This window comes from Mustela putorius, unplaced genomic scaffold (assembly GCF_011764305.1).
Source record: "Mustela putorius furo isolate JIRA1106 unplaced genomic scaffold, ASM1176430v1.1 tig00003834_pilon_pilon_pilon, whole genome shotgun sequence".
NCBI classification, from domain to species: Eukaryota; Metazoa; Chordata; class Mammalia; order Carnivora; family Mustelidae; genus Mustela; species Mustela putorius.
The window spans coordinates 44,559,144-44,585,046 of NW_025421987.1; the positions used below are offsets into that span (position 1 = coordinate 44,559,144).

At 48.0% G+C, this 25,903-nt stretch overlaps 1 protein-coding gene across 5 annotated transcripts; it reads left to right on the plus strand.

Moving 5' to 3' along the window:
- Window positions 1–24,658, plus strand: NR1I2 (nuclear receptor subfamily 1 group I member 2). 5 transcript variants are annotated; one of them, XM_045088430.1, is made up of 9 exons: window positions 2–232; window positions 15,558–16,414; window positions 16,894–17,027; window positions 18,418–18,605; window positions 19,509–19,783; window positions 21,149–21,291; window positions 21,463–21,579; window positions 21,931–22,036; window positions 23,374–24,658. In XM_045088430.1, the coding sequence occupies exons 2-9, from the start codon at window positions 16,371–16,373 to the stop codon at window positions 23,516–23,518; spliced, it is 1,152 nt and encodes a 383-aa protein (XP_044944365.1). In that variant the 5' UTR covers window positions 2–232; window positions 15,558–16,370; the 3' UTR covers window positions 23,519–24,658. The 5 variants fall into 5 exon arrangements, with proteins under 5 accessions (XP_044944364.1, XP_044944365.1, XP_012901486.1 ...); XM_013046033.2 differs by having other exon boundaries at window positions 3–232; window positions 15,558–15,776; XM_045088429.1 differs by having other exon boundaries at window positions 1–232; window positions 21,463–22,036.
- Window positions 24,659–25,903: the final 1,245 nt, after the last annotated feature.

The window sequence follows — 25,903 nt, forward strand, 5'->3', positions numbered from 1 at the left end:
AGATTGGCTCACATCCTGGGAAATAACCTAGGTCGGAACTCTAGCAGGAGCCACAGCCTCTCCCCGGGGCAAAGTGTTCACCACAGTAACAAGCGGAAGAGGAAGGTAATGCTTCAGTCTTCAGCACGGCAAGGACTTGAGGGCTGCTGAGCTTCTCCCTGATCCTTTGTTCCTGCTTATTCAGAGCGGACCCCAAAGGAGAAGTCACAGCAAAGAAGTTGCCACCAAGCAGGTATGGGTTTTCTTTCTTCCTTTCTCTTTTGCCAGGGGCAGATTGCCTCCCCAAATCCCTGAAAAAAAAAAAAAAAGTGGGAACACAAACATATCTTAACATTTGAGGCCCGCACCGTGGAGGGTCATATTGGCCTTACAGCTGTTCAGCTTTCCAGGATGGAAAAAAACGTGCAGATAATCACTTAATATCGAGTTCCATTAACCATGCTTCCTGACATGCACCTGCCTCCTAAAGAAATAATCACAATGGAAATCTCAATTTTATATCAGCCACAATGAGTCATACACACAATCGGCCCCCTCTCTGTTGTAGAGTTGGAGTCTCCTGATCCAGAAAAATACCCAGGTGCAGGGCTGTGGGGGCTGGGAGCAACTCAGTCCTGGTTCCTGTCAGTCCTTGGGGCCAGAGCAGAGACCCAGCTGCAGGACAGTCACGGGGCCTGATCTCCTCTGCAAGGGGTCCCTCAGAGGCTCTTCCAAACCCCTCCCCAGCCCTCAGGCTGAGTTGGCTTTGGCCCAGTCTGTGTTCTACCTTTACTTGCCGGGGTAGGCAGCCTGGCCTGCAGAACAAAACCTCTTCTACATGAGCTCAGTGCCACCCTTCTCCCCACAAAGCAGCCCAGCTGTGTTTGAAGGTAACACCATGTGTGGGGATGGTCAGGAGTTACCTCTGAGGCCACTGAACCTTGATTCAGTGAGTCAGCTGCGACAGGCACTAGACTCCTCACACACGGGATGGCTGTGTGACTTTGGTGCTGGCTGGAAAGGTCAATGGTCAGCACCAAGGTGGCCAAGGTGACTGGATTATTTCCACTGTGATGGATGTTTGATCTCAAATGATATGGCCAGAGTCCAGAATGTTCTAAGCAAGGCCCCAGAGGCTACTACTTAAGTAGTTGGTTCATAAGAAAGATAAATTTTTCCATATACTTATTAAGTATAATTTTCAATATCCTTTTGAAAATATCTTTAAGTTATATTACAAACTTAAATCTAAACCAGTGATTGGCAAACTATGGTGTGCATGCCAAATGTGAACCACCAGATTTTTTTTTTAAGATTTTATTTATTTATTTGACAGAGACAGAGAGAAAGAGAGAGCGAGCACAAGCAGGGGGAACGGGAGAGGGAGAAGCAGGCTCCCTGCCAAGCAGAGTCCGATGCATGACTCAATCCCAGAACCCGGGGACCAGAATCTGAGCTGAAGGCAGATGCTAAACCAACTGAGCCACACAGGCGCCCCCGCCACCAGCTGTTCTTATAAATAACATTTTATTAGAACACAGCCATGCTCATTAATGACATATTATCTACAGCTGCATTTGCCCTTGGACAACAGAATTGAGTACTTGCAAAAAAGACAATATTGCCCCCAAAGCCTAAAATATTAACTATATGGCCCTTTACAGAAAAAGTTTGTCAAGTCCTAGTCTCAAGCTATCAACTTTTTCTTCAATTATTATGAATGAACATAATAAACAACCACAAAACTGATTAAACTATTGTTAGTAGGTAATAGCTTTTTTAAAGTGATGAAGCCTGATTACATGCTTTTTGTAAAATAATGGGTCCAAAAGTTAAAAATAGAACTACCTTACGACCCAGCAATTGAAATACTAGGTATTTACTGAAAGGATACAAAAATACTGATTTGGAGGGACACACGCACCCCTATGTTTACAGCAGCATTATCAACAACAGCCAAATTATGGAAAGAGTCCAAATGTCTATTGACTGATGAATGGATGAAGAAGATGTGTGTGTGTGTGTGTGTGTGTGTGTGTGTGTAATGGAATATTACTCAGCCATCAAAAAGATGAAATCTTTTTTTCCGTCATTTGCAGTGACGTGGATGGAGCTAGAGAGTATAATGCTAAGCAAAATAAGTCAGTCAGAGAAAGACAAATACCATACGATTTCATTCACATGGAATTTAAGAAACAAAACAGATGAACATGGGGCAAAAAAAGAGAGAGGCAAACCAGAAAACAGACTTTTAACTATAGAGAACAAACTGAGGGTTGACAGAGGGAGGTGGCGTGGGATGGGTTAAATGGGTGATGGGCATTAAGGAAGGTACTTCTTGTGAGGAGCACTGGGTGGTTATATGTAAATGATGAATCACTCAGTTCTACTCCTAAAACTACACTGTATGTTAACTGACTAGAATGTAAATAAAAACTCAAAACAATAAATAAAAAAAAATAAAATGATGATTCAGGATAGATAAAGCTACATTCTCCTTAAGCCATCCTGCCAGTGCCAGTCCCCTGTCCCCACAAAAGCAACTGCTATAACCAGTTTGGTACATTTATCGCCAATCCTCCGCATTCACAGATACGTACATGTACTAGCAAACTGTTTGTTGTCATATTATTCTCATTCTGGTTTTCCACCCAACAAACTTTTCATATCCATATTCCATATGGAGACTTTCTATCTCTGTATATAGCTCTACCTCAATAATTTTGTATGGATTATACATAGAATATGTGCGTCTTATTTTTTTCAAAGTTTTCTACTTATTTTGGGGGGGGAGGGGCAGAGGAAGAGGGAGAGACTCTTAAGCAGGCTCCAGACCCAGCTTGGAGCCCCACCTTGGACTCCTCCCAGGACCCTGAGATCATGGCCTCAGGCAAAATTGAGAATCAGAAGCTTAACTGACTGAGCTCCCCAGGCGCCCCAGAATATGTGCATTTTAATTTTTGATGTTATCAAATTGCCCTCCACGGTGACTGCAACAATTCATACTCCCTCCACAGAGAATGACAGTTACTGTTCCTCCACACCCTGATGCTTGCTGTCTATTAAACATTTATGGTTTTTCCGATGAGATGAGTGAAAATAGTAACCCATTTGTAAAATATGTAAATGTCCCTGATTACTAATGTGTTAGTTTGCAGAGCTGCCATAACAAAACACCACATGCTGGGGGGCTTAAACTCCAGACACTTATATTCTCATGGTGCTGGAGGCTCAAAGCCAAGATCAAGGAGCTGGCAGGTGTCATTCCTTCTGAGGTCTGGCTGTGTCCTCCCATAGCTTTCTGTGAGAGCCCAGCTCTGGTAGCTTGCCTTCCAGATTTCTTCTTCTTACATGGACATCAGTCATATGGGATTAGGCTCCACCCTAATGACCCCATTTGAACTTAATTGCCTCTTTAAAGGTACACTTAGAGATATAGTCACATGCTGAAATGGGGGTGGGGGACACACAACTAGTGTTGCACTAACAACTAGTGCAATTGGGCATCATTTTACATTCTTGGCCATTGTATTTCCTCTTTTTTTTTTTTAAAGATTTTATTTATTTATTTGGCAGAGAGAGATCACAAGTAGGCAGAGAGGCAGGCAGAGAGAGAGGAGGAAGCAGGCTCCTGGCTGAGCAGAGAGCCCAATGCGGGGCTCGATCCCAGGACTCTGGGATCATGACCTGAGCCGAAGGCAGAGGCTTTAACCGACTGAGCCACCCAGGCGCCCCTGTATTTCCTCTTCTTAATTGCCCATTCATATTCTTAGCTCATTTTATATGGGGTTATTTTCTTCTACTTACTTGTAGGATTCTAATATTTATTCTTGGTGCTAATCCTTTGATATACATATAATAAATATTCCTGCTAAGTCTGTGACTTGTTATTTAACTTTGTTTACATCATGTTTTTTAGTCAACAGAAGTATTTACTGTTATTGTTATTGCTGTTATTATTTTGAGTTAGTTGAATTTATTAATTTTCTCCTTTATGGATTTTGTTTTTTGGGGCTTATGTAGGGAAGCCTTCTCAACCTCCTAAGATTATGATGATAATAAAGTATTAGCATACTTTCTTTAAATAACTAACTTTATCACCTAAAAAAAATAGGCTTTTAGTTATATATTCCAAATTAAGTTTGCCCTCTCCCTAGTCATTTGAACATTCCCTCTATTGTGTACTAAATTCTCATTTTTACATGTCTGCTACTACTTTTTAAAAAAAAAATGCATTTCCTATTCTATCATAGGAAATATTATAGAGTCAATTTCTATTATAGCTTTACTGTTTCTAATTGATTTTTTTACTGACATATACAAAATCTATTTTGTGTTTGGTGTTTTTTTTAAAAAATATTTATTTATTTATTTTAGGGAGAGAGTTGGGGGGAAGGGGCAGAGGGAGATGGAGAGAGAAACTCAAGCAGACTCATCACTGAGCACAACATGGGGCTCGATCTCATGACCCTGAGATCATGACCTGAGCCAAAACCAAAAATCAGACATTTAAGTGACTGAGCCACCCAGATGCCCCAAAAATCTATTTTGTGTTTTGATATTTTGTCTGGTCATTTTACTTAATTCTCTTAATACTTGTAAAACTATCAATTGATTCTGTTGGAACTTCCTGGTAGACAACTATATTATATATATATAAAAGAGTTTTGTTCTTGCCTTCCTCATCTTTACACAGAGAAAAATATTTTTTTCTCTTACTGCCTTTTCTTGGCCTTCCAGCACAATGCAGAGTAATAATTAAGACTGAGGAGAATCTCAGGGCTGATGCATACAGTTGTAGGAGTTGTGCACTGCACAATTCTAGGGACACCATTCACAAATCCTTTGATGTCTAGGTATTCTTTATCACTGATTTTTGTTTTGAAGATTTTAATTATTTGAGAGAAAAGAGGAGAGAGAAAATGAGCTGGGGAGGAGCAGAGGGAGAGGGAAAAGCAGATTCTGCACAGAGTCAGTTGCAGGACTCGATCCCACAACCCATGAGATCATGACCTGAGCCAGAACCAAGAGCCAGACGCTTAACTGACTGAGCCACCCAGTTCCCCCAGTGTTTCTGATTTTAATTCATTATTATTTCATACTGTGAACTCCTATTTCCTGGAGACTTCTCTGCAGGACTCTTTGACATAGGAGTGTGAGGGGACTCTTCTTGCATACAGGAGCCTTCTAAGTGTCAGGATTTTCAGGGGACTGGGAAGAGTTCCCTGCCATCCAACACCTGTTCATCCACCTGCCGTATCCCCTGAACTTCTGTGAAACACTGAAATAACAATATCCAAATGAAAATTAAGATAAAGAGATACATCCAAATTCCTCATGTAATGTCAGAAACAACTCTCCTGGGTCTGGATGAATTCTAGTCACATTCTGAAACGCTATGCAGTAGGAACACTGCAAACACATAGAAGAGACAGGCAGTTGACTCAGAGGTCATTGTGCTCTGTTAAATATTGGAAGATGGTATGGGGTGTACTTTTAACTTGGGCTGATACCAGCTTTCAACCCTGATCTATGTCTAGGAACAAATTTTTTTGACCCCTTGGGTCTGATGACTGCATCCCAGATGCACAAAGGCCAAACTGCATGGCCACCTGAAGATAGCAACAGACTTCTCACTTGAATTTATGCAATGTAACATTTCCTCTCTGAGTTTCCTCTGGGTGCCTGTCCCATGCCAGGGCCAAGGAGTGGGGGACACTTTTGTTCACAGTATTTGATCCATTAAAAGAAAAAAAAAACTTTAAATATATGATCTCATTTTATCGCTGTCTTTTGTGACAAAAAATGCAAAAAAAACAAAAACAAAAACAAAACTTACACTGTACATAGCGTATCCATTGGCCCTATAGGAAGAATTAGAATCAAGGGAAAAGTTCTATCACTTGTTGCCTTTGTGACCTTGGACACACAACCCCAGTGGCTTCAGTCGTAAAGGGGATAATAAGACTTGTCTGGCCCTGCTCAACCACAGAGAGGCCCTTCTCCGCTGACCTCACAGGTGCCCCTGCAGGAGATGATGATTTGGCAACACTTAGTAAATAGTAAAACCTGTATCATAGGAGTTAAAACCTGCCAACCTTCTCCCTTCATTGAACAAAACCAATAGTTTGCAAGCTTCACTGTCAACTTCTTAGAAATTCAATTCTTTTTTTTAAAATTTGACAGAGAGAGAGCACAAGCAGGCAAAGGGAGAGGGAGAAGCAGGCTTCCCACTGAGTGGGACTCTATTCCAGGAACCCAGGATCCTGACTCAGGCTGAGGGCAGACACCTAACTGACTGAGCCACCCAGGCACCCCAGAAACCCAAAACTTATGTAACTTCCCTTCAGCTGCTTATTTTCCCTCTTTACCCTCTGGTCAGTTCTGACATATATCCACACACATACACACATGCGTATACACATACATTTCTGATTGTATATGCTTATGATGCATGTACATACATACATATAACTACACACATAAGACATATTACATATAAAACGTAAGTATATTATAATCCTACTGCTTCCAATAGTTTCTATCCCTAAAATCACAAGTTTTCTATCATTTTCCCCTCCACTTAGAGTCCTTGCCGCTTCAACTCCAAGTTGCCCACTCTTGCCTCCCCGTAATCATGGTGACCTGGCTTCAAAGCCTTTTGATTTGACTCATTTGAAGATTAAATATATATTCATCTCCTCCCCACACCCCTTTTCTTGGGAAGGAGTTATCTCACCCCGAAACGCATTTCGACTTTCAACAACAGTTTACGATACCAGTTATCTTGCATGTGTGTTTCATTACTTCCTCTAACTTCTTGAACCCTAAAAATGTTTGAATTGCCATACCCTCTACCTGCCTCTCGGTCATCTTCTCCGTTGTGTACAGCCCATTTTCCATCTGGGTTAGTTGGCTTTCTTAGGTCCTTGCTACTCAAATCAGACCAGCAGCGCTGGCAACATCCGAAACCCACCGCCAGACCCAGGGGCTGGAAGGTGCGTTTAACAAGCTCCCCAGGTGATCTGTTTGCACGTTAACGTTGGAGAATCCCTGAACTTAGATTCTAAATATGTGCTCTGGGTTACTTCACCCCATGCAGATTCTGAAGCAGACAGAGATCTTAACTGTCACCGAGGTTCCGAGGTGTGGTTCGAAAGCTAACGATCATCAACTCCAGGGCAGCTTGCTTGATTGTGACCTGGTTATCTTTTTATTCCTTACTGTAGTGCTTTGATCTACTGCTGTTCCTTCTGTTCTCTGGTTCTTCAACTATTTTCCTTCGGCTTTGTCTCTGCCTCCTGCCTTCTGCTTCCTCGAAGCCCTGCTTGGCTCCCGGGGCCTCCTTAACTGTGGGCATTAGGGCCTCCCAGGGAAGGCAGGACTGAGGTATCTGGCCACACACTTCAGTCAAATATATTGGCTTCCCTTTTAATGTTCTTTAAATATCTGATTAACATTTATTTAGTGACAAGTGATGGTATTTTTTTTAATTATAGTAAAAAACACATAATATAGCATTTACCATCTTAGCCATCTTTAAGTGTAGGGTTCAGTAACATTAAGTATATTTAGAATATTGTGAAACTGATCTCCAGGTCTTTTTCCTCTTGTAAAACTGAAACTCTACCCATTAAACAGTAACTCCTTATTCCTCTCTTGCCCCAGGCCCTGGCAAACATTCTCCTACTTTTTAAACTTTATTGAGGAATAATTGCAAATATAATCATATATATTTAAAATGTAAAATGTGGGGCACCTGGGTGGCTCAGTTGGTTAAGTGTCTGCCTTCGGCTCAGGTCATGATCTCGGGGTCCTGGGATCGAGCCCCACATTGGGCTCTCCACTCAGCAGGAAGCCTGCTTCTCCCTCTCCCTCTGTCTTTCTCTCTCTCTCAAATCAATAAATAAAACCTAAAAAAAATGTACAATGTGATGATTTGGTAGACATATATTTTAGAATGATTACCAACGTCCAAATAATTAACTCATCCATCACCCCACACAGTAGACACAGTTAACTCTGTGTGTGTGTATGTGTGAAGAATGCTTAATTCCCACTCCAAGCTACTTTCAAATAAATAATACTGTATTATTAGCTAATTAACCATGTTAGCAACACTGTGTTATTAACTCTAATAACTGTACATTGCCACCACTCGACTTTGTATTTCTATGAGTGTAACTGCTTTAGTTAAATTCATTTAGGTACCTCCTACACTGAAATCATACAGTACTCGTCCTTCTGCGACGGACTTCTTTGACTAGCACAATGTCCTCAAGGTTCATTGGTGTCGTAGCCTGTGCCAGAATTCCTTCCTTGTCCAGGCTGATAATACTGCATAACACGTGTCTCCCATTCATCTGTTTGTGGCCATTTTGGTTGCTTCCCCCTTTTGGCTGTTGTAAATAACATTGCTATGAACATGGGTATGCAAATACCACTTTGAGGCCCTGCTTTCAATCCAGAAAGTTGAATTCTGGATCATATGGTCTGTTTTTTATTTTTTCTTCAAAAAAGACCCACCGCCCTGTTTCCCAGAGCAGCTGCGCTATTTTGTGTTCCTAGCAGCAGCGCAAGCGGGTTTGAATTCCCCACATCCTCTTCAGCACTTGTTATTTTCCATTTCTGTGACAGCAGCACCCCCAGTGGGTGTAGAGGGAGGTCTCATGGCATTTCCCTAGTGATCAGTGACACTGAGCATCTTTTCATATATTTATTGGCAAGTGATACTTTTTTTAATGCAAAACGTATATCGTGTCCTTCATGATCAAGACGAGTAATTTATTCTGTGCCATTTTCCAAGCCAGACTACTTCTTAGAAGGCATGTTTAAGTGTTTAGAAAATAAAATAGTCTACTCATTCCCCTCAAACAGCCCTACACCACACATGATTCTGTCTCTGGTTCTGTCTGCCAGTTTTCACAGGGTGCTCAGGGTTGTCAGAGTCTTATCTCCGGTGGCTGGCTGGAGTGACCCAGTGTGACATGCATGAGTGCCCCAGTCACTCCATAGAGACTCGTCTACACTGTCCAGGAGTGTAGGAAAGGAAACAATTTATGGTTTATTTTGTTTCTCAGTTATTCCAGCAATGTTTTGACACCCTTTGAAATGGTGGCTCCCTACGGAGAAGCTCAGCGATCGGCCCTTTGAGTTGGCTCTGTCTGTATATCTGACATTCCGTGTCACTAGGAAAGGATCTCAGTGGGTTGGTGGATCCTTTGGTTGGTGGATCTCCCTGGGAGAGAGCAGTCACAAACATCCCTCACAGGGCCCCAGAACCTGGTCCCACCAGGAACCCTTCTGAGGGTGGCCGTGGGTGGGGGCAGCCCTCCTTAGCACCCTCGTCCTGTGAGGTCAGGTTGGGCGAATTTGTGTCTCCTTTACAAGGACAGAGGGGAGGCTGTGAATACTTGTCTGCCACAACATTTCTTCTCATGTAATTGTCTCAGATAAAATGTTGGCATTTTATCTGACACATCCTGTCTTCTTCTGATGTGAGGGGCCTGGGGAGGCAGTAATGTTTTTTCCTATTAAAAGCATTCCTTGATCTCTCTGCTTTAAAAAAAAGTTATTTGATGGGTCTCCTTTCAAAACCCCAGATTTCCCTGTAACTCCCACCTTGCTGCCGACCCCTTCTGTCTTAGCCAAAGCCCACTCTTTCCCCTTCAGAGTGGGACAGAAAAAGAAGACTTCGTCCTTGTCACTGAAGAAGATTAAAGAGTTAACAGTGAGGCAGAGAAGCAGGGGGTGGGGGGGTGGGGGGGGACAGCCAGATCCCAGGAAAGGGATTCTCTGAGGGCTTCTCTGAGGGCTTCCTTTTGGCACGTTTGTCCAGGCGCTTGGGCCTGACACTGGCATCCGTCTTTCGTGTAAGACTTCATATTTGGGGGGCATCAGTCTGCCCCACAGAGGAGACTGAGCAGTGAAGGCTCTGTCAGCCAGTCTGAGATGTGATCTCTCCTGGAGACTCCAGCAGGTTGTGTCCCTTTGTTGACAGGGACAACGGAAACAGATCAGAGATTGATTTTAGACAATGAAGCTTGGGGCTCTGGGCCCCTTCTGTACATGGGCTCCCTCCCACAGTTGAATCCTTTTATAACATTTTCATAAGTAAGATATTTAAGCATGGTTGTTTTTAGACGGTTTCTACACCACTGTCCTATTTTCCCTGAAGCCAGGTGTTGATGGAGTGGCCATGGGCTCATTGGAGATTGAGTTGGGGGTACATTTAGTTTGGGCATATTCATATAGTGGCAGTTACTTGCGTGTGGGGTTGAGTTACTGCTAACCACCCAACATAGCAATGGGTCCCAGGAATGTCCCGCTCTGCTGCTTGTCCGCCACTGTTGCAGGTGCCCAGCAGAAGCTAAAGAAGGGGAGTGAAGTTTGAAATGTGTGGAGCCAAGAATTAGACCATGGAAAATTCTTCCAAATATGAAGTCTTACACGAAAGAAACTTGATAGAGGCTTTCTTATGTTTGACAACAATCCTCAGCTACATGTGAAGATAAAAATATTCCCATCATCATAATAAAAAGCAAATTTTGGTCAATGATACCAGAGAAAAAACTTTATATATAAAGTTCCCATATAAACTTTTTTATATAAAAAATGACATTACATGGGTTCTTGGGTGTCTCAGTGGGTTAAGCCGCTGCCTTCGGCTCAGGTCATGATCTCAGGGTCCTGGGATCGAGTCCCGCATCGGGCTCTCTGCTCAGCAGGGAGCCTGCTTCCTCCTCTCTCTCTCTCTCTCTCTCTCTGCCTGCCTCTCTGTCTACTTGTGATCTCTGTCTGTCAAATAAACAAATAAAATCTTTTTTTAAAAAAATGACATTACAATATCATTGCTTTATGAGGGGAATTACTTGTTTTCTATTGCTGCTGCAGTATTACCACAAACTTGGTGGCTTAATACAAAATTTATTATCTTAGAGTTCTAGATGTCAGGGGTCCAAAGTCAATATTACTGGGGTGAAACCCAGATGTTACCAAGCTGGTGCCTTCTGGAAGGTCTAGGGGAGAGTCTGTTTATCACCTTTTCCAGTGTCTAGAGCCTGCCTGGATTCCTAAGTTCACAGCCTCTTTCTCCATCTTCAAAGCCAGCAACATAGCATCTGACCACTCTTCCATGATCACGTCTCTTTCTCTGACCAGACCCAGGAAAGTTTCTCTGATTTTTGAGGTCTGTTTCCTCAATCACATCTGTAAAGACTCTTTTTCCATATAAGGAAACACATTTCCATGTTTTAGGGATTAGGATGCGAATCTTTGGGGACCATTATTCTGTTTCCCACAAAGGACAATATTAATAGTTGTAATTTATTGTGATTTCGTTTCTCAGTCTTTCTCACAAATACATCTTCTCTTTGGTACCTAATTCCGTATTTGCAATGTGCGTTCTTTTTCTTGAAGAAGACCCCTCCAGTTGTACAAGCCTCAGACCTCACATAATCTGACTCCTGGCAAGTCTACTTGCCCACTGACTGGGTCGAGAACTTGACGAAATTTTTCCCACACTAGCTGGGCAGAGTCTGTGGGGGTGGTTCTGCTCACTGGCCAGGAAGGGAACCTGGGAATAGCTGAAGAGGAGAGTACCTGTGTCTCATAAGATGACTCCGGACAATCACCGAGCAAAGTGCAGGATGCCCATATTCTATAAGGGATGCTCTGATGAGCGCCATGCTCTGTGGGTGCCTGTTGGGGGGAGGTGGAAGAGCCCCTGAACCATGGCACTCAGAACTCAGTGGATGTCCTGCTTTGGCAACTGCCACGATGCTTTTTGGTTCGGCCAGTCTGCTCTTTCTGTCTTGGGGCTCCAAGATGATCATGTCCGGCTTTCTCTCTGGGATTCTTTCCTGGCCCCAGTATTGACCAAAGTCTCTCTTCTCTCCTGCTGCCTTATGGAAAACACCCATCATCGGGGTCTCCCTTTTGGCCATTTACTCTACCCTTTTCGGGTCTTCATGCTGCCCCCCACCTCGCTACCTGGGCCACTGGTCACACAGGTCCCTGAAATTCCTTTTCTCTGCCCTTGAGTCTCCCCCACTCTCACTTCTCTAGGGCTGTCTCTTTCCCAAATCTACCTCGGCACCCAGGTGAGGGCTTCTCTCCTGATCTCCCCCCTTCTAGCAATTTCCTCTTCCTGCTCTGGTGAGAATTTTCTCCTCCACCTCCAGACATCTCTGTTACACTTGGCAACCCAACAGGCAACATCGTGGGCCTTCTACTGGGCATTTCCTTCTTCCCTAAAAACAAAAAGATAGGCGCTTCCCACATCTATACCCGGTGTCCAGTCTGGGTATATGTGCAGCATGGCTCACTGTGTTCACACAGTCTCTCAATATCTGGCTCCAAGGGTCACTAGTGGATGGCTTCCCACCCCTCCCTCTCCCCCAAAGTAGACTCTCTCCCCAGCACCACCTTTTCACACATTCCTTCTGCTGGTGAGGAGTGTGAATATTCATACACTTCTCTGGTTTTCTTGGTTTTCCATCATGATTAGCCATCTACCCCATACTGTTGGGGTCCTGGGAACACTGAAACCTAGTGTGCTGCCTCTCACAGCTCAATCCCCCTTGACTGGCAGATGCCAGGTCTGCGGACAGGGTCTCATTTGGCCTCATTTTGGAGCCTGAAGCTGTTCAACCAGCAACACTCAGGTGTTCTGCAGGGCTGTCAGTGTGGGCCTCCAGTGGCCACCGTTGTCCACTGTCAAAGCCAACCCAGTGGCCATGCAGTTTTCATCCTCCACACCTGCCTCTGAAGTCCTTCCCCAGCTCCTGGGCATCCCAGAGTCCTCCCCCAGCCGCACTTGGGGATCCTTCCTCCTTCCATAGCAGAAACTGAACTCTGCGTTTCCTTTAGAATTTCTCTCCGCTATCACCCTGGGATGCACCATTCTCCTTCCTTTCTTTCTCCCCAAGTTCAACCCTGTCCTCCCTGTAGTGTGCAAGTTCTCCAGCATGCTCAGATTACCGAGCCGGGTGAGGAACAGGTGCAACCCTTAGAGCAAGCCCAGCTGGATTCAGTCAACACTGCATGTTTAATTAGTCTGATTAAATTCACATGAACAAGAGATGTGGCTGGCACATACCAGTCACCCAGGCACTGTCATTTCTCTGTCCACAGGGCACCGTGCTGGAAGGACTGTTGTAAGGGGGAAGCAGGGTCAGAACTGTAGGCATCACCCAGCACCCCCAGGTCCGATCTATTTCTAACAGAACTCTAGGGGTTCTGTTTCCATTATCTCTTGCCATATAACAAACCTCCCCAAAACTTGCTGGGTGAAGCCAGCCACCATTTTATTTTCTCCCATCATTCTGTGTTGACAGAGCTCAGCCTGCTCTGTGGCATCAGCCGGATGCGTAGCTGGGCTGGTATGTCCACGAGGGTTTGCTCACTTGTCTGGAGCTTGGTGGGGAGGGCTGGAAGGCGAGGGCAGATGGACCTCTTTCATCTTGTCATATGAGGGCTTTCCCTCTGCACATGGTCTCTCTGCATGGTCCCCTTGGGTGTCACCTCAGCAGCAGAGCTAAACTTTTCTCACACGGTAGGTTAGGGCTCCCCCAAAGGGCAGAAGCAGAAGCTACCAGGCCATCTTGCAGCTTTGGCCCACAACCGGCACAGTGACATTTCCCCACAATTCTATTGGTCAAAGCGAGACACAGGCCATCCCAGATTCCTCCTGTGAGAGGACTGCAATAAGATGTGGACCCCAGGAGGTGTGGTTTGCTGGGACAGACTTCGGAGCAAAGCTGTCATGGGTTCTCTAGCTGGGGCTTCATATATGAGAGAATGAACCACAGAATGTACCAGATCTGTGTGACAGTCAACTTAGGTAAAACAAAGTAAAAGTTACACAAATGCTATGACATGAGACTCTGGCAATAATCCTAATACCTGGTGATTCACAGACCTGTACCCCTGGGGATAAAAATATAGGTTTATAAAAAATAAAAAATTAAAAAAATAATAATAATCCTAATACCTCCTCATTACAGAGTTGTATCAGTCAGACACAGTGCAATAAGTAAATGTCTCCTCCCTTTGTCCCTTGGCAGACAATTCTTTGCACATCTAATTCTGCTGTAAGTTGTTTTTTTTTTTTTTTTTAAGATTTTATTGATTTGACAGACAGAGATCACAAGTAGACAGAGAGGCAGGCAGAGAGAGAGGGGAAAGCAGGCTTCCTGCTGAGCAGAGAGCCCGATGTGGGGCTCAATGTGGGGCTCGATCTTAGGACCCCGGGATCATGACCCGAGCTGAAGGCAGAGGCCTATACCACTGAGCCACCCAGGTGCCCACTGTAAGTTGTTTTTGCTGCTCTTGCTCATGGTGCCACCTTAGTGTTTGATTCCTGATTTGTGAGGTTTTGCTCATATTTCTTGAAAATCATTTGTGTGATTCTTTGCACCTCAGTGGAAAGTGATTTCCCTAGAGAAGAGTGTGTCTGCTTCTGTGGGTGCCTGGGAGCACTGCCCACCCAAGATCTCCTTAAATCAAATCATTAGCTTCAGGTTTTGGGGAGGACTCTCGATATACATTTTGTCTGCAAGCCCATATGAGGTCAGGATCATGATTTGAAAAATCAGGAGGGATTTCCCCCCACACCTGTTCAGTTCAAGTTTCCCATCAGCCCATTTTTTTTTTTTATCAGCCCATTTTATATACAGTTTTCTGGAAGCAGGATTGTGGGACAGATTAATTTCTAATTCATTTTTACAGGTGAAATGTTTGCTTTCATCTATTTTGCTGCTGGAAAGAGAAACTTTCATGTTGAAATGTTACTAAAAGTTTTATTTGGGGTTAAGAAAAGGCAACATCATCTGTGGTGTGGTGGCCCTGGGCAATCAGTGCCCAGAGAGGCTTTGGGAAGCATCATGAATAAGACAACTCCCATCTCTGCTCATCCTCCTCTGTGCTCACTCCAAGTATAGAATTCGGACCCACTCTCAGGTGAACATTCCCTGGGGCAAGCATCTCAAACACAAGTCTACTAACGGGTACAAGTTCTTTGATTACTCACTTATGCCCCCGCTTGACTGGGATGCTGGCCATTGTCTTCCTGCATTCTGAGAGCCCGTCTCCTCTCTTTCTCCCCATTTGCTTGATTATTTAGCTGAAAACTGCCTTTCTGTCCTGCCTTTTCAACTTTCTCTGGGAGCTTGGGCCACCTCATGCCTGAGAGGCTGTCTCCCTAGTCCCAGAAGCATCTCTAACAAGTGGCCTGTCCCTTGGGCCTCTGACCAGGTTATGGGCTCCTAATCCAAGTCCATTCAGGAATTGCTTCTGTGACCTCACCCGGGCAACCTTTTCTTTCTCCTTCTCATTTCTTCCTCTTACCCTTCTCTCACCATATTCCTGTTCACATGCTTTCCTACAGGGCCCTGTTACTGCATACACACCACCACCATGACATCTTTCCTGATACTGAGTACTAATCCCACCCCCAGTTCTCCTGTGGTTCAGCTCTTGGGTCTGCAGAACCATGTGGGAGCAGCACACAGGGAGGACTGTGTCAGCACATCTCTGCCCGGCCCCTTCATTTCCTGTGTTTTTTTTTTCACTTCTAGCCCAAGAGGCCTAGAAGCAAACCTGGAGGTGAGACCTGGAGAAAGCTGGAACCATGCTGACCTTGTGTCCTACGAAGAGGCAGATTCAGCACCTGCGAAGCCTGCTGTCAGTGCAGATGAAGGAGATGAGGGTCCCCAAATCTGCCGTGTATGTGGGGATAAGGCGACTGGTTACCACTTCAATGTCATGACATGTGAAGGATGCAAGGGCTTTTTCAGGTAGAGTTACCTGCCAGCCCTTACCCACCTGCCACCCCAACACACTGGGTCACATCTAACTGGGGCTCTGCCATTAGCCCACTGGGAACTGCTTTAGAGTCTCAGCCTGACCTATCCCAGCTTCAGAGTATGGGGCAGTTGCCAGTTCAAACGCCTTCTATTTTTTCAGGAGATTCATGAATATCTCAGAGGACTTCCTCTTCCATCTTTCTATCTTACTCGGGAAAGGGCCCCTTCCACTAAGATAACCCTTTTGTTTCTCCATGTGTTGAATAAAATGGAAAATCAGTTCATAAAAGAGGAAAGAATCCAAAAAGCCAAAACTCTAGTGCTCAAATCAACTTCAGGGAGTGTTTGTTAAGCAAAGAATGGCATAAAATAAAAGAGTAGGACAAAACAGTCTCATCTAGAAACAGGCAAACAGGGAGGTCGAAAACTTAAGGACTGCAAAGTATCAGTTCATAGCAAGACAGGCCTACACAGAACGGTTCACATTGTCCAAATGAAGAAAGAGTAAAGACCAAAGCCCCGCTGCGAGGCTCTCAGATCAAAAGGAAGAGAAGCCGGCCAAGAAAGGAGGGAAGCGGAGAAAGAATGTGTGAGGAGTTGGCAGTCTGCCCACCAGGAGGGCCAAGGAGGTGAGAGCAGCTCCCACCTAGGGGCCCACTTGGGACCCTCAGAAGCTCCCAGGACAGCCAGCTGGCTGTCTGCAGAGTTCCTGGCAGCTGAACATGTGCCCAGAAATGGACCCTAGAGCCAGGACCCATCCCGCAATCTCTAAGATGGGCTGCCAGTCAGCAGGCGGTGGGTGGGGGGCCAGAACCCACAGCAGGCCCTCCCGGGAGGCGCTGCGGCAGCTTGGACGTCTCCCTAGTCAAGAAGCCCCGGCTTTGGGGCTGGAGCTACGAGGCTCTCCAGTCCCGTGGGGCTCCGTTGGTCTAGTGCAGGTCCCAAAGCAACCATGTCGGCAGCCACACTCCGGGTCGTGTGGAGTACAACAGGGTCCAGAGAGACGTGTAGCTTGGAACACCCCCCCGCCCCCCAACTCCCCACCACACCCGGGCACAGGAAGCCCCGGTGTCCTCGAACCGGCCTTTCACTCTCTGTTCTCTCATAGGAGAGCCATGAAACGCAACACCCGGCTGAGGTGCCCCTTCCGGAAGGGCACCTGCGAAATCACCCGGAAGACCCGGCGTCAGTGCCAGGCCTGCCGGCTCCGCAAGTGCCTGGAGAGCGGGATGAAGAAGGAGAGTGAGCAGCGGGAAGGGCCCTGGGCAGGCGCGGGCTGGGGCGCATGCGCATCGTGAGCCTGGGCCAGGTGTGCCTCGGCCCCGGCTGGACGGAAGCGGAAGCGTGGTGACGTGTACGCGCACGTGTGCAGACACGCACCATGGGTGTGCGCATGCCTGACTGAGACCTGTGTACAACAGGCAGGCCAAGGGAGGCGAGCTCGTGGGCCACCTGCCCACACCACCACCCCAGGCCCATCCTACAAGGACTTGACAGAGAAAGTGCGTCTTTATTCTCTGCTCCGGGAGGTGTGGTGGGCATCTCGTGCTCCTTTAACCCCTCAGGTGCCCCTGCACGATTCTTTTCGTCGCTTTCATAATCGTCCACATGGTGTTTTAGCCAAATTGGGCCAGGGGAACTGGGGAGAAGGAAGCCAGAGGCACATGGTGTGATATGACCCCCACCCTTCCAGCAGCTAGTACCCATCAGCCTCCCAAACCTGGTGTTTGGAGGAATTCCAGAGGAGTCAGACAGGTGGCATAGGATGCTATCATTCTACCTGTAAATCTTGGGTGTATAATTGTGCTCCCAGCTCACTCTGAGATTGAGGCTGGTAGGGAAAAGGCTGGAAGCTTCCAGTGCGTATGTCTCCACTGATCCCAGAGTTGGCAGCCTCTTTCAGGGGACGAGTTCCCTGGGCCTGTGGACAGGGGCATCTCCTGCAGGCCAGCTGAGAGTCAGGCCCTCCTGTGGCTGTCCCCACCGTTGCTTGCACCGACGCCCACCTCTTTGCTCTGCACGCATAAGCTCCAGAAATCCATGGAAGGCCCTAAGGCTCCAACCTATGTAGGAAATGGCTGGAATGGTCACCAATATTTCGTGCTGAGCAGCAGCCTTAGCTCCCTAGGGTCTTGGAGACCCAGATGCCTTGGGGGAACTCTGAGGAGTCTGGTTTGTTGTCTAATCCACCAAAGAAGACTACTGACTGACCACTTATGTGCCAGGAAATCTGCTGGCACTTCGCATGCCATGTCTCATTGTGACAGCCTCGTGAGGGGAGCACTGTTGCTCCAGATCATGAAGAAGGACATTGAAGCCTGGAGGGGTTAAGGTGCTTGTTCACGGTCACCGCTAGCGAGTGGCAAAGCTGTCACTAAAACCCAGCATCTTTCAATTCTGAAGCCCGAGCTCTTCCCAATATTCCACAAAGTTGTCACAAACCCACTGCCTCGGGCGGTTTACCAGCTGCACATCACTCTCAGCCCTTAACCCAGTGTTTCTCCAGGGGAGCCCACCATCTAGGACAGGGTGGGTTTTTTCCACCAGCCCTAGTCCTCCTGCTGCATGGAGGCTCACCAAGTGCAGCCAAGCTCCTGTAGGTGCCTGAGCCTGCCCCTGGTTATCCCCTCAGTGATCATGTCCGATGCAGCTGTGGAGCAGAGGCGGGCTCTGATCAGGAGGAAAAAGAGAGAACGGATGGGCACTCAGACCCTGGGAGCCAAGGGGCTGACTCAGGAGCAGCAGACAATGATCAGAGAACTGATGGATGCTCAGATGAAAACCTTCGACACCACCTTCTCCAATTTCAAGGACTTCCGGGTATGAGGCTCTCTCCAGTTGGCTCAGACATTATCCTAGCTCCTCAAAACCCCAGTCTCATTCCCAAGGGTTCTCAAAGAGTGGCCCCCGCCTGCGCATCAGTGGGCGCCCCAGGAAATGGTTAGAAATACCAGTTCTCAGCTTACCCGAGACCTGCCAAATCAGAAACGCTGACGGTGGGGCCCAGTGATTGGTGTTTTGACAGGGAACACCTAGGTGATTCTGACATGTGCTCAGAGAGAGAATCTTTGTTCTCTCCTTCCACAGCAGGTAGTAAGTGGGCCTGAGCCAGAAACAGAGTTTTGGAAGCTGAGCTGCTCTAGGGTGGTTGACCCTCAGGGCTTTCTGAGGACAGGCCCAGGACCTGTTGGGGATCTGGCATTTGTGAAAGGGTTTTATAGATCTAAGACACATTTGTGATCTCAGCAATGTCAGCCATGTCTGATCCCGGTGCTCTCTTCCTGCTCTGGGCTCACAGGTGTATCTCAGGCGATTGGCTCCACTCAGAGAGCTGGCAGCCAGTGACCCCTGGAGTCTGTCCTTTCCATCTGCGGCTCCCACAACCTCCTTTTTAAGTCAGGGGTGCTTGGAACACACCCAGAGGTGGAGATCCCTTACATTCCACTGGGCAGAGAGCAAACCCATTTCTGACCAGGCAGGGATGGGAGGGAACATTGATAGATCCAGGAAGTACACCACTTGACAGGAGAGGACCAGAGAGAAGGAACAAATACTTGCGTGCACACACACACGCACGTATATATGCATGCACGTGTGTGTGTGTGTGTGTGTGTCTGCACTTGGCATCCTCTCAGGCTGCAGCAGTGGCCTGTGTAGAAACCTGTTTGGGAGAATACATGCTGCCCCTCCTGTCCTCTCTCCATCTTCCGGGTCCTGTCCCAGCTGCCAGAAGCGCCCAGCAGTGGTCACGAGGTTCCGGAATCCCTGCAGCCTCCAGCGGGGGAAGAAGCTGCCAAGTGGAGCCAGATCAGGGAAGATCTGTGCTCACTGAAGGTCACTCTGTGCCTGCGGGGGGAAGACGGCAGCGTCTGGAACTACAAACCCCAACCTGATAGCAGTGGGAGAGAGATCTTTTCCCTGCTGCCCCACATGGCTGACATGTCAACCTACATGTTCAAAGGCATCATCAACTTTGCGAAAGTCATCTCCCACTTCAGGTAGGACACAGCGGCGGGGTGGAGGGGTGTGGAGAGGAGCAGGCAGTGGCCAGCAGATTTAAAGGGTCTAGGGTAGATTCCTCTGAATTTGGGGGATGTTGGTGCCAAAGGACCCTCCCTTATCTCCACCTACCCTTCCCATCAATAGGCAGAGCAGGTTATATTGTAGGAGCCCACCTGTTCCCCTGTGACACCGAGGCCTTGTTTAATGAGGTGAGGGTGGCCACGAGTCAGATGTAGCACATTAGATCAGGGGAGTAAGAGAAAGGCCTGCCTGCACGTGTGGATCTTGGCAGATCCCCACTGACATCCGGTGACCTGCAATGGAACATCGTGGTGTGAGGTTACTTGCCATTTCTTGTGAGCACGGTTGTGAGCACTGCCCCCCCTGGAGGTGTGCATGATGATCTCCTTCCTTCAACAAATAGAAAACTAAGGTTCACCAAGGTCAAGGAACTTACACAGGGTTGTAGTTAACCAGAGGGGCCCGATTTGGGAGCAGAGAGTGCAGAGTTCAAAGCCAACTACCCACCAGGTCCTGAGCCAGCGCTGGGAAATAAGAGAGTAAGATCGACTTCCTGAGATTATAGATCTGAAAGAAAGGGGCTGGTGCAGAAAAAAAGGGACCAAATTTCTGAGGAGACCAAAGACAGGCAGGGGGCCCCTCAACAGCCAGCCTAAATGTCGTTCCTTCTGGGGTCTTAGTAGAAATGCTCCTCTGTGGGGAGTCGGGAACTCGCAGATTTTGGGGGTGGTGTCAGCCTAAACATGAATTTCAGAGGTGGCCATTGTGTCTTGGCCTGGCCTCAGCGCCGGGAGGGGGCTGACAGCATCTGGGCTGCCTTGAGCGAAGGGATAGAAACAGTCAATCCATAACAAACAGCAGGAAGCAGATATGCCTATGGGCATGGAGCTCCTGCCAAAGGAGCGGCGCCAGAGGAAGGACCTCTGGGAGGTGCCTCCACAGCCTGTCTTGAAGGACCAGCAGGGTTTATTTACCTAAGGGGAAGCCAGAGGGGCGGTCATCCCAAGTGGGGAAATTGAGGCAGAAACTGGAGGCTGGGGAGCTGGAGCCGCAGCATGGACCGTGGGCCGGTGGCTGTGGGGGACTTGGAGGAGATGGGCTGGACAGTAGGGGAGAGCAGGCTGCACTGGCAGCACAGACCCCAGCAGCAGGAGCCCCGCGGGAGGTGTGGGGAGGAGCAACCTGCTTGGCTGCTGTCAGAGGAGGGATTGGAGGCTATCTGAAAGCATCTGCAGCCCCCTCCGCTCCCCCCCACCCAGCCACGTTTCTGGATATGGGAGGGGGCTGGCCTATAGCCCCCAGTCTGGAAGCTGGCACATCCCCCCCATCCTCTCTGCTAGGGATTTGCCCATCGAGGACCAGATCTCCCTGCTAAAGGGGGCCACCTTTGAGCTGTGCCAGCTGAGATTCAACACAGTGTTCAACGCAGAGACGGGAACCTGGGAGTGTGGTCGGCTGTCCTACTGCTTGGAAGACCCCGCAGGTGCCCGCGAGCTGCCTGCCTGCCCCATCGGAGGGGGACAAACATGCGCGTGGTTGGAGGGGAGGAGCCACATCAGGACAGGCCAAGGGTCCTGGGGTTGCAGGGCAGAGACCGGTCGACCGGCAAACAAGCCCTCTGTGAGGGAAGGCTGAGAATTTTGCCCACCCACAGGTGGCTTCCAGCAGCTTCTCCTGGAGCCGGTGCTGAAGTTCCACTACAGGCTGAAGAAGCTGCAGCTGCATAGGGAGGAGTACGTGCTGATGCAGGCCATCTCTCTTTTCTCTCCAGGTGACGACCCCACCTGGCCTGCTTGGCCACTCCCCTCCAGCACCTCCAGCCCCAGGCTTGCTTGCATTCCCTCAGCTTTAGGAGGAGGTGGCAGCCCACCCCTGCCCTCCCCAGGGAGGGTCCCAGCCTCTGGGCTTGCCCCCGTTTGCTGCATGGCCAGGAGGGGGTCCCTGGCTAGCTTCTCCCTGGGTTGGCGGGGTGATGTCCCCTTCGAGTGCCATCCTCCCTTCCCTGCCTGGGTGCCTCTGGCTCCGGAAGGTGGTTGGCTGGCCATTTGCACTCTCTGGCTGGCCCCATCTTGTCTGCCCCCACGGCCTTGCTGGCACCACGCTGTCTTCCCGTCCCCCGCAGACCGCCCAGGTGTGGTGCAGCGCAGTGTGGTGGACCAGCTGCAGGAGAGATTTGCCATTGCCCTGAAGGCCTACATCGAGTGCAGCCGGCCCCAGCCTGCCCACCGGTGAGCAGCAAGCAGGGAGGGTGTGAGGGGTTCCCTCCAGCAGCCCCCTCCTCTAGGCACCCCACCTGTTCTGGGCCTCTCAGAGAGGACAGACCAGAGCTTCTCCTGGGGCAGCCTCTGACTCCCGGGGATTTGGGGCCCTGTCCTGTGACCTCCACTAAGGCCCCCAGCCCAGTCAGCCTGAGTTCCAGCCCAGCAATCGAGAAACTTGAGGAAAGGCCAGAGGCCATGCCCAGCTGTGGACGTTGCTCCTGTCTGCCCTTTTCCACTCCTGTCAGCAGGAATAGGAACCACCAGGGAGTACCCCCAGAGGCTCCTACAGGCTCTTCTACCAATAGCCAGCAGTAACCAGCATGGTAGTAAAAATAACCATGACAAAAAACGTGATGGTAGTAATAAATAGATTTGCACTGAGAAGTGCCAGCCCTGGGGCCAAGCAGTTTACATGATTTGACCCCTTTCATCTTGAACACAGACCTATGAAATGGGTGCCACCACTCCCCTGCAAGGGGCTGGAGACTCAGGGTGACTGCCTCAGGGTCCCCAGACAGATGGGTGGGATCTGGAGGTGGGAGAAGGTGGACCTTTTGAGTGCTCCCCAATCCCGTCCAGGAACAAGCACAAACAGGCAGGGTAGGAAAGTCTGTAGTTTGTGCTGGCCACAGCCAAAGGACGAAGGCTGCTCAGGGCTCGGCCAGACAGGGGTTTCCATCCCTGCGCTGGCTCTCAGCAGTCCTATGGGCCCAGGCCCTGAGGGGTGAAGGCCTGCACGAGGTGTGTTGGCTGAACTTCAAACCCCAAGTCCTTGCTTGGCCAGCTGTGACTTTATTTTGAGCTCAGCCTCTGGGCCACATCCTGATGTTCTTGGTCTTCCCCTGCATGGAGCTGGGAGGCATCACGCAAAAACTAAGGCATGAAACTGCTCTTAGACGCTAGATCCCAGGCTGGATCCAGGAAGGATCGGCAGGTCATCCTGTAGTTGCTGCCTCCACGACTCCGCTGCTTGGTCCTGGCCCACAGCCATGCGCCAAGGCCATGTTGTCCCCTAGATTGCTCTCTGTGCCCGGCCCCTACAGTGCCTGGATTTTCCCATGGAAGGCATGAGGGGTGAGGGAGGAGTGTAAGTCCACACCTCAGTCCCTCCAAGTCTGTTCTGCACTTCTCATCCGCCGACTAGGAGGAGCTCAAGGAATTCAACTGAACCTTGTCTTTTGGCTTGCCTGAGATGTTCTAAGAGTAATACCCTCAAACTTGTGCAACTTCAAAGCAGTCCCAGGGTTGGTGGATGGGGACAAGGGTGGGCTGCACCCCCAATTATTCCTCTGGCTGGCCTGCAGGTTCCTGTTCCTGAAGATCATGGCTATTCTCACCGAGCTCCGCAGCATCAATGCCCAGCACACCCAGAGGCTGCTGCGCATTCAAGACATACACCCGTTCGCCAGCCCCCTCATGCGGGAGCTGTTTGGCATCACAGATGGCTGAGAAGCTGCCCCCTTGGGAGAGCCTTGGGTGGTGGGGGGTGCAGCCAGAGCCAGAGCCCTGTCCTTGGAGCCACCATTCCTGGATCCAGACAGATGGATACCGCTGAGAGCCGACAATGCCCTACTTGTCGTGCCCACCCCAGGGAATCCACAACCACAGCTCTGGCAGTGTTGCCTAGCGTTCCTCAGGGAAGGGATGAGGGTCTCCCTGGACTCCAACCCAGTCTGTGGAGAGGGAAGCCATAGACACTTCGATGGAGAGTGCACTGGCCTGTCCAGAGGCAAGAGCACCCTCCCCTTAGAGATGGCCCTGTGGTCTGGGCATCTAGTGTCATGGTGGGAGAGGGGAAAGGGTGCCTGGGGCTGGACCATCTGAGAGTCTGTGCCCACAGCCAGGTTCATTAGCTTCTTGGATGTTTTCACTACATAGCCCCGTGTCCCTCACCGCACTCATTCCCAGCCCGCAGCCACCTGTCCTGACCTGCTCAGTGAGTTTCCAGGCCTGTGTTCATCAGCTGGTGTATCTGTGTCTGCGAGAGGAGCCAGAAGGCCTGCAGCAGATGTTAGAGGCCTGTCATGACCGCTGGGTCTATTCTTTCTTCCTTCTGGACCCTCGTTCTGTGTCTTTGTAGCCATACAAACACATTCGTAAGCACCAACAACATGCAGCTTTCTGTGGGGTATTTGCCGACTCAGACATAGCTCCTGAACTCCAAGACTTTCAAGTTCAACTTAACAAAGCAGAAACACAAGAGTTTTGATCCAAAGAAGTGGTAAGGGCCACAAGAAGCAAGAGGAATTTCTTCCTGTGAACACTGAGCTATGTGGGGTTCTGCATGCACCTAAGGACCCAAGTGAGGGATCTCTGGAACAAGTGTTCGTGGGAGGAAGGGCACTAACTGGCTGAGTGCACATTGCGTGACTTAGTGTAGGTTGGCTCTGCGTCAGACCTGGGGCTTGGGTCTGCCCCCGAGGTGGAACACTAGGGTGCTCTCTGCAACAAGGTTATGTTAATAAACATGCTAGCTATCACGCCCTGTATGCTCCTGTTTATACATCTGTTTGGAAAGCTAAAGAGTATGAAAGTGTTTGCTTTGTTTATAGCCATTTTGAGTAAACATGTTTTTGCCTTTCCTGCAAATTACGTTTTGACTAATTTTACGTAGGCATTCTGCACCTAAGGACAAGATTTAGCAAATATGTTCCTGAGTTTAGTGTCAAATCAAGTCAAGAGGACTAAGTAATTAATTTGTGGCTAGAGATTTAAACTTTTTTTTTGGTCTTCTGTGGGGGTGGGAAAATAGAAATATTATTTCATAACATACATATCTATTTCTTCACTACTTGTTTTACTACTGCCTTTTGCACATCTGAATGCTGTTGGTATGAAAACAAAAATGATTTAACTTGGTTTGCTCATAAAATTATTCCATATAAAGATCCATGTAAAGATGATACACCCTGCAATATAGTATATGTGTTGGTGTGCTTATGTACCAGAATTAAAACTGTAGTATTTGGATTAATTTTAAATGTCTAATGTTTTGAGGCAACTGAAGCTACAAGTTAACTGAATTTTAAGGAACAGACACTTGATTAGCTTTTACCATTTTACAAGAAGAAGGCCAAACGCTGAGAACGTGAGAGATTGCCGACACTATAAATCAAAGCAAACAAACATATTCCTTGCCATCTCCTCAGATTTTCCAGCCTGTTCTGCATTAAGGATATAGAACACACACATTTTTAGAAAAGAAACTGAAGGGAAAAAGAGCTCCTCTCTCCCAATACAATGAATACAGATGAATTTGTTCCCAGGAATTTTGTCTAATTACACTCCTTGGGAAATATAAACTTTATCCCACTGTATTCATAAATCATATGCCTTGCCTCTTCCCCATTGAAATAATTTTGAGTGAAATAATTTTGAGCTATTCATTCAAGAGCCCGAAATGGCTATTAAATATAGGCTACAGTAAGGCAAAATTAAGATGGGATGTAAGCTCCCGTATCGTAGTATTGATTTAAAAAATACCTGGGTAGCTGGATTGATATGTACGTAGGATTTATGTATCTTATATAGATTATTGTAGTCTAAGTGTAGGTAAGATTCAAGGTGAGATACATCAAACTGCTCACACGGATACTTCAGTAGCTTTGCAGATCTTGACCTTACAAGGCTAGGAACCAGACTCTACTTTGCTCCTCTCAAACATTTGGATGGCTCCATTACTCCCTTTCCTGAGCCTTTGAACACAGAACTAAGTGTCAGTTTCTAGGCATCCCTGTGGCTGCTGTTCATTTTCTAGGTCTTGTCTCAGGTGAGGATGAAGTCCATCTCCAAAGGTAGGAGAAAAGCTCTTCTAAGAAAGTACTGCTTGCCTTC

Coding starts and splice junctions, on each gene's coding strand:
- NR1I2 (XM_045088429.1), top strand. CDS start 16,371: ATGTGTGAGGAGTTGGCAGTCTGCCCACCAGGAGGGCCAAGGAG. Junction 18,606..19,508: donor CCAATTTCAAGGACTTCCGG/GTATGAGGCTCT, acceptor GTCCTGTCCCAG/CTGCCAGAAGCGCCCAGCAG. Junction 19,784..21,148: donor AAAGTCATCTCCCACTTCAG/GTAGGACACAGC, acceptor CCTCTCTGCTAG/GGATTTGCCCATCGAGGACC.